Source organism: Gorilla gorilla, chromosome 1, assembly GCF_029281585.2.
Source record: "Gorilla gorilla gorilla isolate KB3781 chromosome 1, NHGRI_mGorGor1-v2.1_pri, whole genome shotgun sequence".
Lineage (NCBI taxonomy): Eukaryota > Metazoa > Chordata > Mammalia > Primates > Hominidae > Gorilla > Gorilla gorilla.
The window spans coordinates 177864187-177878576 of record NC_073224.2 but is presented as its reverse complement, the minus strand read 5'-3'; the positions used below and the strand labels follow the sequence as shown (position 1 = coordinate 177878576).

Below are 14390 nucleotides of genomic sequence, written 5' to 3'. Positions count from 1 at the left end.
GTGATATTTTGTGGGTTAGCAAACATCTTATATTTATTTGCAAAGCTGATGTAAGTGCCATTTTTTTTTAGCAGAGTATATTTCACTATATTTTTTTCATTGTAATGGCTGACAAAATCAAGATGGTAGACTGTATGGTTAGCCCCATGTGGTACATAATGAGACTATAGAAACTTACATGTGACCCCTAAGTCTCCTCTCTGGGTTATGGATAGGTCGCCTTAGTTTTGAGGTTAAAAGCATGACTTTTGGTCCCCTCCCTGGTTGCCTTATTTCTGAAGCCTCTCCAAGGCCTTTGTTCAGAAGATGCTCTGATCTTACAGTTAGCACACAGGTACTTCTGGAAAGCTATTAGCTGCCTCCTGTTCCTCACTGGTGTTAAAAAATGAGTGAGGAAAATACCATTGTTCAAATAGGATTACAGACTAGCTGGCTTGTCTTAGGGAATCTTCAAAGCAGTCAAACCCAATAAACACCATATTAAGTTTGAAACACTTTTTTTTTTTTTTTCATTTCTGGCTTACATAATGGGCAGCAAATATCTAAGACATGGTGCTGCTGTAGGATTCCATGAGTTAATAGTTAGTGATGATATTGACCAGACTTATATCAACAAATGAAACAGTTGTCTAGCCAGGCTTCTTCCTTAATGGAAGACTCATCTTTGTTGAATGATTTCATTAAAGCCTTATTGTATACAGAAGATTAGAATGAAGCTACACAGAGGAGGTTCCACTGAATCTCACTCCAAATGGAGTTTGAGGAAAAGAAGGAAAAGGCATCTCAGACAGGGAAAATAGCATACACAAAGGCACAAAGAGGTAACAGGTGTTTGTGTGATTTAAGAAAAGTTTGGACTGATCGATAGGTAAGGTAGTGGATAGAACTGGATTTCTGTCCCTCTTGAGAGATGTATGCGAGCATCTTCTTATTTATTTATTTATTTATTTATTTATTTATTTTGAGACAGAGTCTCACTCTGTTGCCCAGGTTGGAGTGCAATGGCGCGATCTCGGCTCACTGTAATCTTCACCTCCCGGGTTCAAGTGAGTCTCCTGCCTCAGCCTCTCGAGTAGCTGGGACTACAGGTGCCCGCCACCACATCCGTCTAGTTTTTGTATTTTTAGTAGACACGGGGTTTCAAAACATCTTGGTCAGGCTGGTCTCAAACTCCTGATCTCAGGTGATCCACCCACCTCGGCCTCCCAAAGTGCCTGGATTACAGGTGTGAGCCACCACGCCCAGCCGCATCTTCATAATTTTTAAGTTCACACTCAAAGACAGAACTACCAAATTTAGAAGCTACATCATTAAATATCAAAAAAAAAAAAAAACCTATCATCTCCACTTATCTGGTATATGAATGTGAGTTGTCATATTTTGGAAACCTGGGACAAAGTATCAAATACTTTGCCCTAATCTTCTTACACAGAATTTTAATTTCAGAGGGTAGGAGTTTAATTCAATTTTTAAAAACAGTAAATATATCTTATCATCACCTTGTGCTTAAAATTATGGGTGAGATAGAAGAGTTTGCCCTATTTGGCTAATTAGAAGAAGGGTGGTAGCTGACTGTGAAAAGGAAATGTCTTCCCATCATGATGAGTTGAAGACTGACCCTGGTGGGCAAAAACAAGATTCCATTGCCAAACATTTTTACATCCAGACCCATTTTAAAAATCAGGATCTTGTAGGAACACAGATTTCCTTCTGAGCAGTTACAAAATAGGGAGATCAATGCCTTCTTTTGAGCGCTAAGGAGAATAAGCTCTTGACTTAATTCATAGAAAGTGAGTTCATTAAGAGAGAAATAACTTCTAGCTTTGGGGCCACCAAGTGTCTTTTTTTAAAATGACTTTCCCCCAAACCAGGAAGAAATTTCCTTACTCCACAGAGGAAAAAATACTTGCGAGATCTTTTCCTCAGCCAACTAAGGGAACACAGTCAGGCAAAGTGTACTTTTATAAACGTCTTGGGGCCGGGCGTGGTGGCTCATATCTGTAATCCCAGCACTGGGAGTTCGAGGCGGGCAGATCACTTGAGGGCAGGAATTCAAGACCAGCCTGGCCAAAGAGCCTGGTGAAACGCTGTCTCTACTAAAAATACAAAAATTAGCCGGGCATGGTGGTGGGCTCCTCTAACCCCAGCTGCTCAGGAGGCTGAGGCAACAGAATCACTTGAACCTGGGAGGCGGAGGTTGCAGTGAGCTGAAATTGCACCACTGCACTACAGCCTGGGTGACAGAGGGAGACTCCTCAAAAATTACAATACAATGCAATAAAGGTCTTGGCAAACACATCTTTCTGAAATTTTTTAAAGGCAAAAGTTATAATATGCTGTACTTCCTCAGTTCTGATTAGTTATCTATTATAGTACCATTTACTTAAATCATATCCTTTAAGGAAAAGTAGTATAAAAACACTCCTTTAAATGTATATAGCCACTATGAAGTATACTGAGATCTACAACTTACTTTGAAATGAATTTTTTAAAAAAAGATGAGTGATGAATAGATAAATGACTATGTGATAAAGGAAATATAGCAAAATATTGTGAAATCTAGGTGCTATTTATATGGATGTCTCTTGTATAATTCTTTCAGCTTTTCTATATATTTGAAGGTTTTCATATTTTAGGAATTAAAATATTAAACAACTTTCATCATAGAGTTAAGAAAATGGACCAAATTATAATATATGAACTGATAACAGTGATCTTAGGCTTAGCTTAAAATTTTGATGCGGAATAATTTGGTAGAAAAAAATATTCATTATTTGCAATGTTTTCGTCTATATAAGAAAGGCCCTTCACTATGTATACAGTTTTTGTTGAACAGCCACTACCCTTAAAAGACTACACAGTATTAACCTCACATATTCATTTAAATGAATAAAGGGACAGGTAATGGAGATCTAGCAGATTGGACTAAATTATTACTGATTCTAGGAAAATCTTTGAGAAAAAAATGTTATATATCCCTAAAACAAGCCTTTTTCCCTTCAGATTTGGTACTTTTTTCCCCACAATTGAAGGTTCTATTTTGGCAGGTTTCTGCTAATCAAGGTCTTATTATACTTGTTTTAGCAAAATACATAATACATTTTGGGTAATAAGGTTGACTGTAACCCCAAATGAAACATAGTGCCCATTAGCTGACTACATATACATAAACACTATGTGGCAACCTAGGAAAATGGTTTTGATTTTATGTGGAGCAAGAACAGCTGAAATGATTCTATGGTCTCCACCTTGGTGATTGAAACCATATACAAAAGCACATATAATGGAGAAAGCAATGGAGGAAATGTCTAAATGGGATTGGGTTGAGGTAGTAAGAGAATAGTGTGGGTGATTTTTGTTTTCTTTCCTGGCCTCCTCACGATTTTCTGTTAGAGGGTTATGGTGACATCAGTAATTGGCACACTAATGGATAAGTATGCATTTAGGGGGTCAAGTCAGTGTCTGCACACAGGTGACCCCTGGGTCTTTCTTTCAGGGTAGTCAGCAGAGTGCACACAGCAGCTGTCATCCCTCCTTCGCTCCTGTCATCACTGGCCTGCAAAACCTGGTTGGCACAAAAAGAGTTTCAGATCCTTCCCAGAAAAATTCAGGTATTACACGGACACACCCAGAGCAAAACTATCCTGTTACCCAAATTTAAAAAAAAAAAAAAATGTGTTTTTTAAAAACCAGTCTTCTTTAATATAAATGTTTTTTAATTTTTTGAGCTTGGCCGCATAAGCTGAGCTTTCTGAAAGGCGCGTTCTGAAGGTAGGAAAGCCACAGAGATTCCTTCAGTGGTGGCCAGGCATGGTGGCTCACGCCTGTAATCCCAGCACTTTGGGACGGCTGTGGCAGGCGGATCACCTGAGGTCAGGAGATCGAGACCATCCTGGCTAACCCCGTGAAACCCCGTCTCTACTAAAATACAAAAAAAATTAGCCGGGCATGGTGGCATACGCCTGTAGTCCCAGCTACTCAGGAGGCTGAGGCAGGAGAATTGCTTGAAACTGGCGGGGGTGGTGGAGGTTGCAGTGAGCCAAGATCGTGCCACTGCACTCCAGCCTGGGTGACAGAGCAAGACTCTGTCTCCAGGAAAAAAAAAAAAGAAAGAAATTCCTTCAGTGGCACAACACAAAGCACCTGAAAAACAGAAAAGCAGAAAGCTGGAGTGCATGGTAAAATAAAATTATTTACAAAGAGAAAATTAATAAATTACAGGTCACTGGAGAAAGGTCAGAAGTGTGTATACCTTCTATGGGAAAATTGGGCCAGTTAAAAGAAAAAAAAAAGTGTGTATATCCTTGGGGGCAGGGTGGGACAAGGGGTCCTTTTAAGTCTTTTGTTGAATGGAGGGTTATCTTTGATTAAGGTAGAAAAAAATGTACAATGAAACACAAATGACTCAGCCGGGCCCGGTGGCTCATGCCTGTAATCTTAGCACTTTGGGAGGCCAAGGCAGGCGGATCACCTGAGGTCAGGAGTTTGAGAGCAGCCTGGCCAACATGGAGAAACCTCGCCTCTACTAAAAATACAAAAATTAGCCGGGCATGGTGGCGCATGCCTATAATCCCAGCTACTTGGGAGGCTGAGGCAGGAGAATCGCTTGAACCCAAGAGGCAGAGATGGCAGTGAGCTAAGATCGGACCACTGCACTCCAACCTGGGTGACAGAGTGAGACTCCGTCTAAAAAAAAAAAAAAAAACCACACACACACAAAAATGAGTCATCCTCCAAGCATTTACTCACCATGTTCCAGGCAGCTGCTGCTATATAGCCCATCCACTTTTGTCAGACCAAATGGTTATGGCCACATTGATCTCAAACAGAGAGCACTTCTTTAAAATAGAGGACACAGCAGGCCGGGCACGGTGGCTCACGCCAGTAATCCCAACACTTTGGGAGGCCGAGGCAGGTGGATCACTTGAGGTCGAGAGTTTGAGACCAGCCTGGCCAACATGGTGAAACACCATCTCTACTAAAAATACAAAAATTAGCTGGGCGTGGTGGCAGGCGCCTGTAATCCCAGCTATTTGGAGGCAGAGGCAGAAGAATTGCTTGAATCTGGGAGGCAGAGGTTGCAGTGAGCTGAGATGGTGCCACTGCACTCCAGCCTGGGTGACAAAGCGAGACTCTGTGTCAAAAAAAAAAAAAAAGAGGACATGGCCCCTGGTGACTTGGCTACCAGCTTGGATGCTGAGGAAGGGTACAACACCTGCTTGCTTTAGTGTCTTCTCTTGAAAGACCTAGAAAATGAAACCATTTTTCATGGGGCAATATTATATCCTAAATATATTATTTTTTAATATTAAAAAGTTAATTGTGTTGCTTATTTATAGGCACAGATGTGGAACCAAGGACTGTTGAGATAAACAGGGTAAGTCAGTCATTTTGCTATATGTATTTTTCTGGTTTGTGTTGGATTTGCACTAAATGTACATTTTCCCCAGTACAGTTTATTGGATTGTGAGTGTGCTCTTTCAAGTTACTGAGATAAAAATATGGTCTAAATAACATCAATAAATAGACTTAGAAAAGTACAGTAGAGCACAGAGATGACCTCTATGAATTTTTTGGCAAATCTCATCCACTATATTCTGTGCTATGTGTAAGTTTTATTTTTATTTATTTTTTTTTCAATCTTAGTCTTTTAACCTGTACATGTAAAGTTTTATAAAACAAAAATGGTATCATGTGGCACATACTAAATAAGTATTTTTTGAGAGCATATAGTATGATTTTTATCGATTTCATAGTACTCCATCTTATGAATGTGCTATAAGTTTCTTTTTTTTTTTTTTTTTTTTTTTTTGAGACAGAGTCTCACTCTGTCACCCAGGCTGGAGTGCAGTGGCGCGATCTCGGCTCACTGCAAGCTCCACCTCCTGGGTTCATGCCATTCTCCTGCCTCAGCCTCCCGAGTACCTGGGACTACAGGCGCCTGCCACCACGCCCAGCTAATTTTTTGTATTTTTAGTAGAGACGGGTTTTCACCGTGTTAGCCAGGATGGTCTCGATCTCCTGACCTCGTGATCCACCTGCCTTGGCCTCCCAAAGTGCTGGGATTACAGGCCTGAGGCACCGTGCCCGGCCAAATGTGCTATAAGTTTCTTAACCAGTTTCCTATTATTGAACAATTAGCATATTTCTCAATTTTTGCTATCTTTTATAGTAAAACATCTTTATATTTTTGCCCAAATCACGAGTAACTTCCTCAGGATTAATTCCTAGAAATGAAATTTGGGGGTCAAAAGCCAAGCTTGTTATTAGAGGCTTTTATACATGTTGCTAAATTCCCCTTTTGAGAAGATTATATAAGATGTATTTCATTCATAAATTTGTCGAACCCTGATTTTCAGACTCCTGTGTGATGATATCTAATGAAAGTAGACTCTTTTTTTCTTTTTCTTTTTCTTTTTCTTTTTGAGATGGAGTCACTGTGTCGCCCAGGCTGGAATGCAGTGGTGCAATCTCAACTCACTGCAACCTCCACCTCCTGGGTTCAAGCAATTCTCGTGCCTCAGCCTCCCAAGTAGCTGAGACTACAGGCACGCACCACCACGCCCGGCTAATTTTTGTATTTTTTGTAGAGACACAGTTTCTCCATGTTGGCCTGGCTGGTCTCGAACTCCTGCCCTCAATCGATCCGACCACCTCAGCCTTCTGAAGTGCTAGGATTACAGGCATGAGCCACCAGGCCCGGCGAAAAGTAGACTTTTATTTTGCTCACTTTGACCTAAATGAGGGGTTCAAGAAGAAATAATGACCCTGTTGTAATCATGGTAATCCACTGCAGTAAAGTGATATCCAGCATAACTTACTTCTCTAGATTTAATGATACCTCTGTTTGAAGGCATTCTACCATTTATTAGCTGCATTAGTTTGCTAGATCTGCAGTTATAAAACACCACAGACTGGGTGGCTTAAACAGTGGGAATTTATTTTCTCACAGTTCTGAAGGCTAGATCCAAGATGAAGGTGTCTGCAGGTTTGGCTTTTCCTGAGGCCCCCCTCCTTGGCTTGCAGATGTCCGCTTTCTTGATGTAGCCACATGTGGCCTTTTTTGTGTATCACTCATTATCCCTGGTGTCTCTCCTATGTCCTAATCTTTTCTTATAAGGACACCAGTCACATTGGACTAGGGCACACCCTGGCCTCATTTTAAAGGCCCTGTCTCCAAATACAGTCACATTCCGAGGCCCTGGTACTTGGGGCTTCAACATGTGAATCTTAGGGGGACCCAATTCAGCCTGTACGTTAGCTGTACAGCTGGGTGCGGTGGCTCATACCTGTAATCCCAGCATTGTGGGAGGCCGAGGTGGGAGGATCACTGAGCCCAGGAGTTTGAGACCAGCCTGGGCAACATGGGGAAACTCCGTCTCTACAAATAATTTCTTTTAAAATTAGACAGGTGTGGTGGTGCATGCCTGTGGTTCCAGCTCCCAGCTATTTGGGAGGCTGAAGTGGGAGGATCGCTTGAGCTCAGGAGGTTGAGGCTGCAGTGAGCCGTGATCATGCCACTGCACTCCAGCCTGGGTGACAGAGTAAAACCCTGTCTCAAAAAAAAAAAAAAAAAGCCATTAGCTCTATAATAGTTAGCAAGTCAACCTCAATTTTCTCATCTGTAGAATGGGGGTGATAACACTAACTTACCTCAAAGGTAAATATTATTGTGTGGATTACATGAGGTCATGAATGTAATGTCTTTAGCATAGCACCTAGTACATCAGGAATGCCCAGGAAGTGGCTTCTGTTGTTATTAGCTACAGCTTTGACTAAATCTGCCTTATTTGTTCCCGGTAATTTTCCACCACAGTAGCAACTCAAATGTTCCTATGATGGGGAAGTTAAATGTACCAACAGTATACATAATTATAGATAAATTAAGGAAACATCATGATAGATTTAAACAAAGCCAAAAAATTATTGCATACATTTCTCCTCTAAGATTTCAAAAATAATATTCTTTTATATTTCCTTAGTCATTTCAGCCACTTGTTTTTACAGGCTTTTGTAATAAAGCCTGCTCCTACCTACCCTATTCTACCACACGTGATCCAAGCAGAAATTTCTTTTTTTTCCCTGAGAAAGAGTCTCACTCTGTTACCCAGGCTGGAGTGCAGTGGTGCAATCTCGGCTCACTGAAACCTCCACCTCCCAGGTTCAAGTCATTCTCCTCCCTCAGCCTACCAGGTAATTGGGATTACAGGTGCGTGCCACCACATCCAGCTAATTTTTTGTATTTTCAGTAGAGACAGGGTTTCGCCATGCTGGCCTGGCTGGTCTCAAACTCCTGACCTCGAGTGTTCCACCCACCTCATCCTCCCAAAGTGCTGGGATTACAGGAGTGAGCCACCACACCCAGCCTCTAAACTTCTCTATGCTGGTTTGGGTCTGTCCCACACATAAGCAGCCCGAGAGTTCTGTGGGTTCACAAACAGAATTGAGGATTCGTTTTCTTCAGCTTCCTCTTCTCTGCTTTTCTTCTCTTTCCCTCTTTTTCTTGATTCTTCTGCCCAGAAGGATGGAATTTCTATCTGAATGTTAGCATTCACCGTACCTTTCCAGCTCCTTGACTGGGAATCACCTTCAGGGTACAGCTGCCAGGAAAAAAAATAAAACTGGGAACTTCCCCCGCTGCTGCCATTTCTCCAAGTTTTGACTCTCCACCATACTTTATTTGGTTTCTTTTTGTTTCAGAGGCCACAGGTAGTTGTTTTTTACATTTTGACTAGACATCTTGATTGTAACAAGCAGGAGAGATACGCTGTCACGTGCCTGTGCTGCCATGCCAGAACTGGAACTTGTCATTTGTTCTTTCAGTGATTTTAAAAATATTAACCCTATGATACTAATGTGGGGAAAAAACTGGACTAGAGCCAAGTCTCTTCACCAGAGTCCGTCTTGGGGAACATTTTCAGCCACATTTTATGTCTGTCTTCAAACTGTTGTCACTACAGTGGGTGTCCTCTCAGATCCTTTGTTTTAACGCAGTCTTTTAAAGCCAAATGTGTTTGTTCACACCCAGAAGAGCATAGTATGTGTGGCAGTTTAATCATAAACACCATATGAGAACATACTTGCCAAGTCTGCATCAGAATTGGCCACTAAACTAAGGAGCTGCATAGGGTGTTGTGTGTGTGTGTGTGTGTGTGTTTAATTTACTCCTGCTATTGCCTTTTATTGAGCCTTTTCTGTAGGCCATGACTGTGCCATACTATCTCATTTAATGCTCAGACCAACACTGTCAGGTATGTAGTATTCTTCTCATTTTATACATAGAGATGGAGGCTTTAAGAGGTAGTCAGCCTAAATAACAAACAGAGAGGCTCTCTAAAGGAAAATGATGTTTATTCAGGAATGGGAATATGCGGGCCATAGTAGACTATGTGCATATTCAGGCAGGTAAGGAAAATAAAAGGTTTTAGAGGACAAAATGAGAAATATATAATTATTTTGAGATAATTATCCTTGGCTACAAAGATTAATAACAGGGGTGACACACAGCCCAAGGCTGGACAGGCATCTGCAGGACAGATGCACTTGTAGAAGTATTTTTTTATCAAAGGTTGTAATGTCCTTCCTGCAGGGTTGTGGTTTTTGCAGTCTTTTGTGATAATTTTTGTTATCAGGCATACAAGCCTGAGAACTCTTTCTTCATAGCCTTTCGGGGCTCTATTGGTAAGGATTTTTTTTTTTTTTTTTTTTTTTTTGACACAAATGACTCCATTTTGATTCTGGCAACTTTCACAAGGTTAAGTAACTTCCCCCAAGACCCCACAGCTAATTAAGAGCTAGAGCTGGGGCCGGGCAGGGTGGCTCACGCCTGTAATCCCAGCACTCTGAGAGGCCAAGGCGGGTGGATCACCTGAGGTCAGGAGTTCGAGACCTGCCTGGCCAACATGGTGAAGCCCTGTCTCTACTAAAAATACAAAAAATTAGCCAAGTGTGGTGGCGCTACTTGTAATCCTAGCTACTCAGGAGGCTGAGGCAGGAAAAATCGCTTGAACCCGGGAGGCGGAAGTTGCAGTGACCTGAGATCGTGCCATTGCACTCCAGCCTGGATAACAAGAGCGAAACTGAAAAAAAAAAGAGCTAGAGCTGTCTACTCCAAAGGTTCCACATTTAACTCCTGTGTTATCCTGGCCTCCTACCTCATGGAGGGATTTTGTTCCAACAGCTATCTGGGGATAGTGAGTTTGTGGCTCTTTATTAAATATAAAAGCATTATGTTTTCTTCCTTTTTTAGGAGCTCAGTGATGCCCTTGGAATCAGTATTGCTGGAGGAAGAGGAAGTCCCTTAGGAGATATCCCTGTATTTATTGCCATGATTCAGGCTAGCGGAGTGGCCGCACGGACACAGAAGCTTAAAGTAAACGAGAGAATTGGTTGAAGGACTAACAACATGTGTTGGGGTGGGAGAGGAAGTTGCAGCCCTGGGCACCTTGTTTAAAGTTGGAATTCCAGTAGCCATCAGAGACCCAGGCTGAGGGCAAGATGCATTAGATAAACTTTATACCTTTAGAAATTCATTAGGTCCCCAGGCACATAAAAATATTATTATTTGTATCAAAGCTTCTCCATAAAAGAAGAAATTGCAGCCCCTTTGCAAACCCTCCTTTACCCTTTTAAGCACCTCATTCCACCCAAAATCAGCTCTCAACTGAGAGACATTTGACCTTAGAGTCTTCCCTCAATCAAAAGAATCACCATTTTTATGATTTCTCCCCCTTGTTGCCCCTTAGTCTTAACTTCAGTAGAAAAATAAAGCAGAAAATATTTGGCTTCCTCATTAGAACTTTATTGAACGGTTGATGTGTACACTTCGCTATTACTGGCAAATGGTTGTATGAAACACCACCATTACCAAAATACAAAAATGGCCTACTGTGCCCTTTAATAATCAAATGTGACCCCCTTCTTGTTGCTCTGATTTGTCTGTATTTGGGGAAAGCCAAAAAAATTCCTCATGCTTCTTGAACATGCATGCACGGTAGTAATGCAGAATCCTCACAATAGCCACAAATGGGAAATAGGACTCGCAAAGAATTTTAAGCATTCTTCTCAAATTTAATTTTTCTTAACGATAGTGATTTTCTGTCATTTTTGTACTTCCAGGTTGGAGATCGGATTGTCAGCATTAACGGGCAACCTTTGGATGGGCTGTCTCACGCGGACGTGGTTAATCTGCTGAAGAACGCCTACGGGCACATTATCCTGCAGGTATTGCGATCAATGGAGCACGCAGCTGTGCAAGGCAGATAAGTGGCGTGCAAAAAAGACTGAGCGTCACTGGCAGTAGACATCGCCACCCAGCAGGGTGCTTACTGATGTGAATTATGAAGGTTGAAAGCAAGAAATTATTATTTTTATTCAGAAATTCTTTAATGCCACCCATACAGGCAGTGAGCATGATTATATGAAAGCGTAACAAGGGGAGAAAAATTACTCTCTGCTTCACATGATAAATCAACACAGCTTTTAGTTTCCAGTGTTCTTTTGTAAATCAGAATTTGTAAGGAATAAGAAATGATTTCTTTTCCTATGCCCAAAGACTGTTACTGAACTGCCCAAGTGCTGTTTCTTCTTTTCCCCTTAAAGGAAGAGGAAAAATACAATGGTCTTTTTCCTTTAGCATAGATTGCCAACACTGTTAAATTGTCACGCATAGCAGTCATCAACCAAGGCAGACAATTGTTTATCAGCTGTGGTCCCCAGCTGTATTGTTCAGAGGCACAAGGAAATATACCAGGATGTAAAAGCAAAGTGTGCTGTTAATTACCCCTGCTTATATTTTAGCCCTTCAAATGTCTCTGAGATTGACACCATGCAGTGACTGAGAGGCAGCATACTGGCAGTGAATTTCATTAATGAGTTTCCCCAGAAATGTATGCTTACCATAGGTCTGCAGAGGTAATATAAAATGGTTTATAGGTGGCCAGGCGCGGTGGCCCACGCCTGTAATCCTAGCACTTTGGGAGGCTGAGGTGGGCGGATCACCTGAGGTCAGGAGTTCGAGACCAGCCTGGACAACATGGTGAAACCCCGTCTCTGCTAAAAGTACAAAAATTAGCCAGGCATGGTGGTGGGTGCCTGTAATCTCAGCTACAGGAGGATGAGGCAGGAGAATCACTTGAACCTGGGAGAAGGAGGTTGCAGTGAGCCAAGATTGCTCCACTGTACTCCAGCCTGGGTGACAGAGTGAGACTGTCTCAAAAATAAAATAAAATAAATTAGTTTATAGGTATAAAGAACAAAGGCCACCATTTACTACCTTAGAGAGAGGGCCAGCCAGCCACTCATCATTCTAGCCTTAAAATAAGAAGTTTGGGCTGAGTGCAGTGGCTCACACCTATAGTCCCAGCACTTTGGGAGGCTGAAGCAGGAGGATCACTTGAGGCCAGCAGTACAAGACCAGCCTAGGCCATAGCAAGATCCCATCTCTACAAAAAAGTTAAAAAGTTAGCCCGGCATGGTGGTGTGTGCCTGTAGTCTTAGCTACTCAAGAGACTGAAGCAGGAGGATGGCTTGAGCCCAAGAGTTGGAGGCTACGGTGAGCCAGTATTGTGCCACTGCATTCCTGCCTGGGCAGCAGAGTGAGACCCTGGCTCAAAATAAATAAAAAACATATATAGGAAGTTCAAATTGAAAAACCATTACATAGCTGGGCATAGTGGCTCACGCCTATAATCCCAACACTCTGGGAGGCCAAGGCAGGAGAATTGCTTGAGCCCAGGAGTTTTGAGACCAGCCTGGGCAACGTGGTATGATACCCCATCTCTACAAAAAAAATAAAAATAAAAATTTAATTTTAATAATAAAAAATAAAAATTAGAAAAAAAGAAAAACTGCTGGGCACGGTGGCTCACACCTGTAATCCCAGCACTTTGGGAGGCCGAGGCGGGCGGATCACGAGGTCAAGAGATTGAGACCATCCTGGCTAACATGGTGAAACCCCGTCTCTACTAAAAATACAAAAAATTAGCCGGGCGTGGTGGCAGGCGCCTATAGTCCCAGCTACTGGGGAGGCTGAGGCAGGAGAATGGCATGAACCTGGGAGGCAGAGCTTGCAGTGAGATGAGATGGCACCACTGCACTCCATCCTGGGCGACAGAGCAAGCCTCCGTCTCAAAAGAAAAAAAAGAAAAGCCATTACATTTGGGAGAAGCAATTTGTGGTGTTTTACGTCTCTGTGGTGTAAGTCCAAAGTGTCCAGACATTTAAAAAGTAAGTGGCTTTCAGTATGTATGAGGGGTATAATGAAAATACTGTCAGTTTACTATCACACTAGTCTTTAAGTTAAAATTTTAAAAGAAAGAAAAGAAAATTCTGTCATTAATTTCAAGGGAGTTTATGTGATAGGCCAAATATTATTAAATTATTTGGGTGCCTGATTTTCTATTGAACACAAACCAAAACACTGTGCGGACTGGGCATAGAATCTGCTTCCCCTCAACTCCCGGTCCTCACTTTCAGTGGAAACCTACACAGTTACCTGCATTTCTTCCTCCACCCTACAAATCCTTTGCTTTCTGAAATGGGTGGCTGTGCTTGCTCATCCTTCACGTTATGCTGACCCCTAGAGGCAGTACAGTGCAGCTCTTCAGTGCCGAGCCCAGGACCTTGAATTACAAAGACCTTAGGAGGATCCTACTTCAAATGGTAGCTCACCACAAAAAAGTCTCTCTCCCTTAGCAAAATCTAGTATTATTGATATTTTCACACATGGATATAATTTGTTCAGCTCTGTCTTCCTCACAAATAAATAAGAAGACACAATTAGCCAGGTGTGGTAGCGCATGCCTGTAATCCCAGCTACTCAGGAGGCGAAGGCAGGAGAATTGCTTGAACTCAGGAGGCGGAGGTTGCAGTGAGCAAGATCACCCCATTGCACCCCAGCATGGGCTACAAGAGTCAGACTCCGTCTCAAAAAAAAAAAAAGCACATAGAAACTAGCTGCTTGGAGGATGAGGCAGGAAGATCACTTGAGCCCAAGAGTTTGAGGCTGCAGTGAGCTATGATTATAGCACTGCACTCAGCTTGGGCGACAGAGTGAGATCCCAGCTCTAAATAAGTAAATAATAACATTATTTAACTATAATGTCATAATAATAAAAACCAATATAACCAAACATTAGGATGAATGAATTATTATTATTATTATTTTTTTTTGAGATGGAATCTCGCTCTGTTGTCCAGGCTGGAGTGCACTGCAACCTCCGCCTCCCGGGTTCAAGCAAGTCTCCTGCCTCAGCCTCCCAAGTAGCTGGGACTACAAGCACGCACCACCATACCTGGCTAATTTTGTATTTTCAGTAGAGATGGGATTTCACCATGTTGGCCAGGCTGGTCTCAAACTCCTGACCTCAAGTGATCTGCCTGCCTTGGCC

The 14390-nt window shown here is 42.1% G+C and overlaps 1 protein-coding gene across 8 annotated transcripts in view; it reads left to right on the top strand.

Moving 5' to 3' along the window:
* The window catches only part of PATJ (PATJ crumbs cell polarity complex component), a 415136-nt gene that overhangs the window by 369328 nt on the left and 31418 nt on the right, over positions 1–14390 (top strand). For all 8 annotated transcript variants that reach the window (XM_055362067.2, XM_063698171.1, XM_055362138.2 and 5 more), the window contains 4 exons: positions 3497–3611; positions 5340–5377; positions 10250–10372; positions 11119–11223. In XM_055362067.2, coding sequence (XP_055218042.2) covers positions 3497–3611; positions 5340–5377; positions 10250–10372; positions 11119–11223 — 381 coding nt within the window. The remainder of the gene's footprint in view (positions 1–3496; positions 3612–5339; positions 5378–10249; positions 10373–11118; positions 11224–14390) is intronic.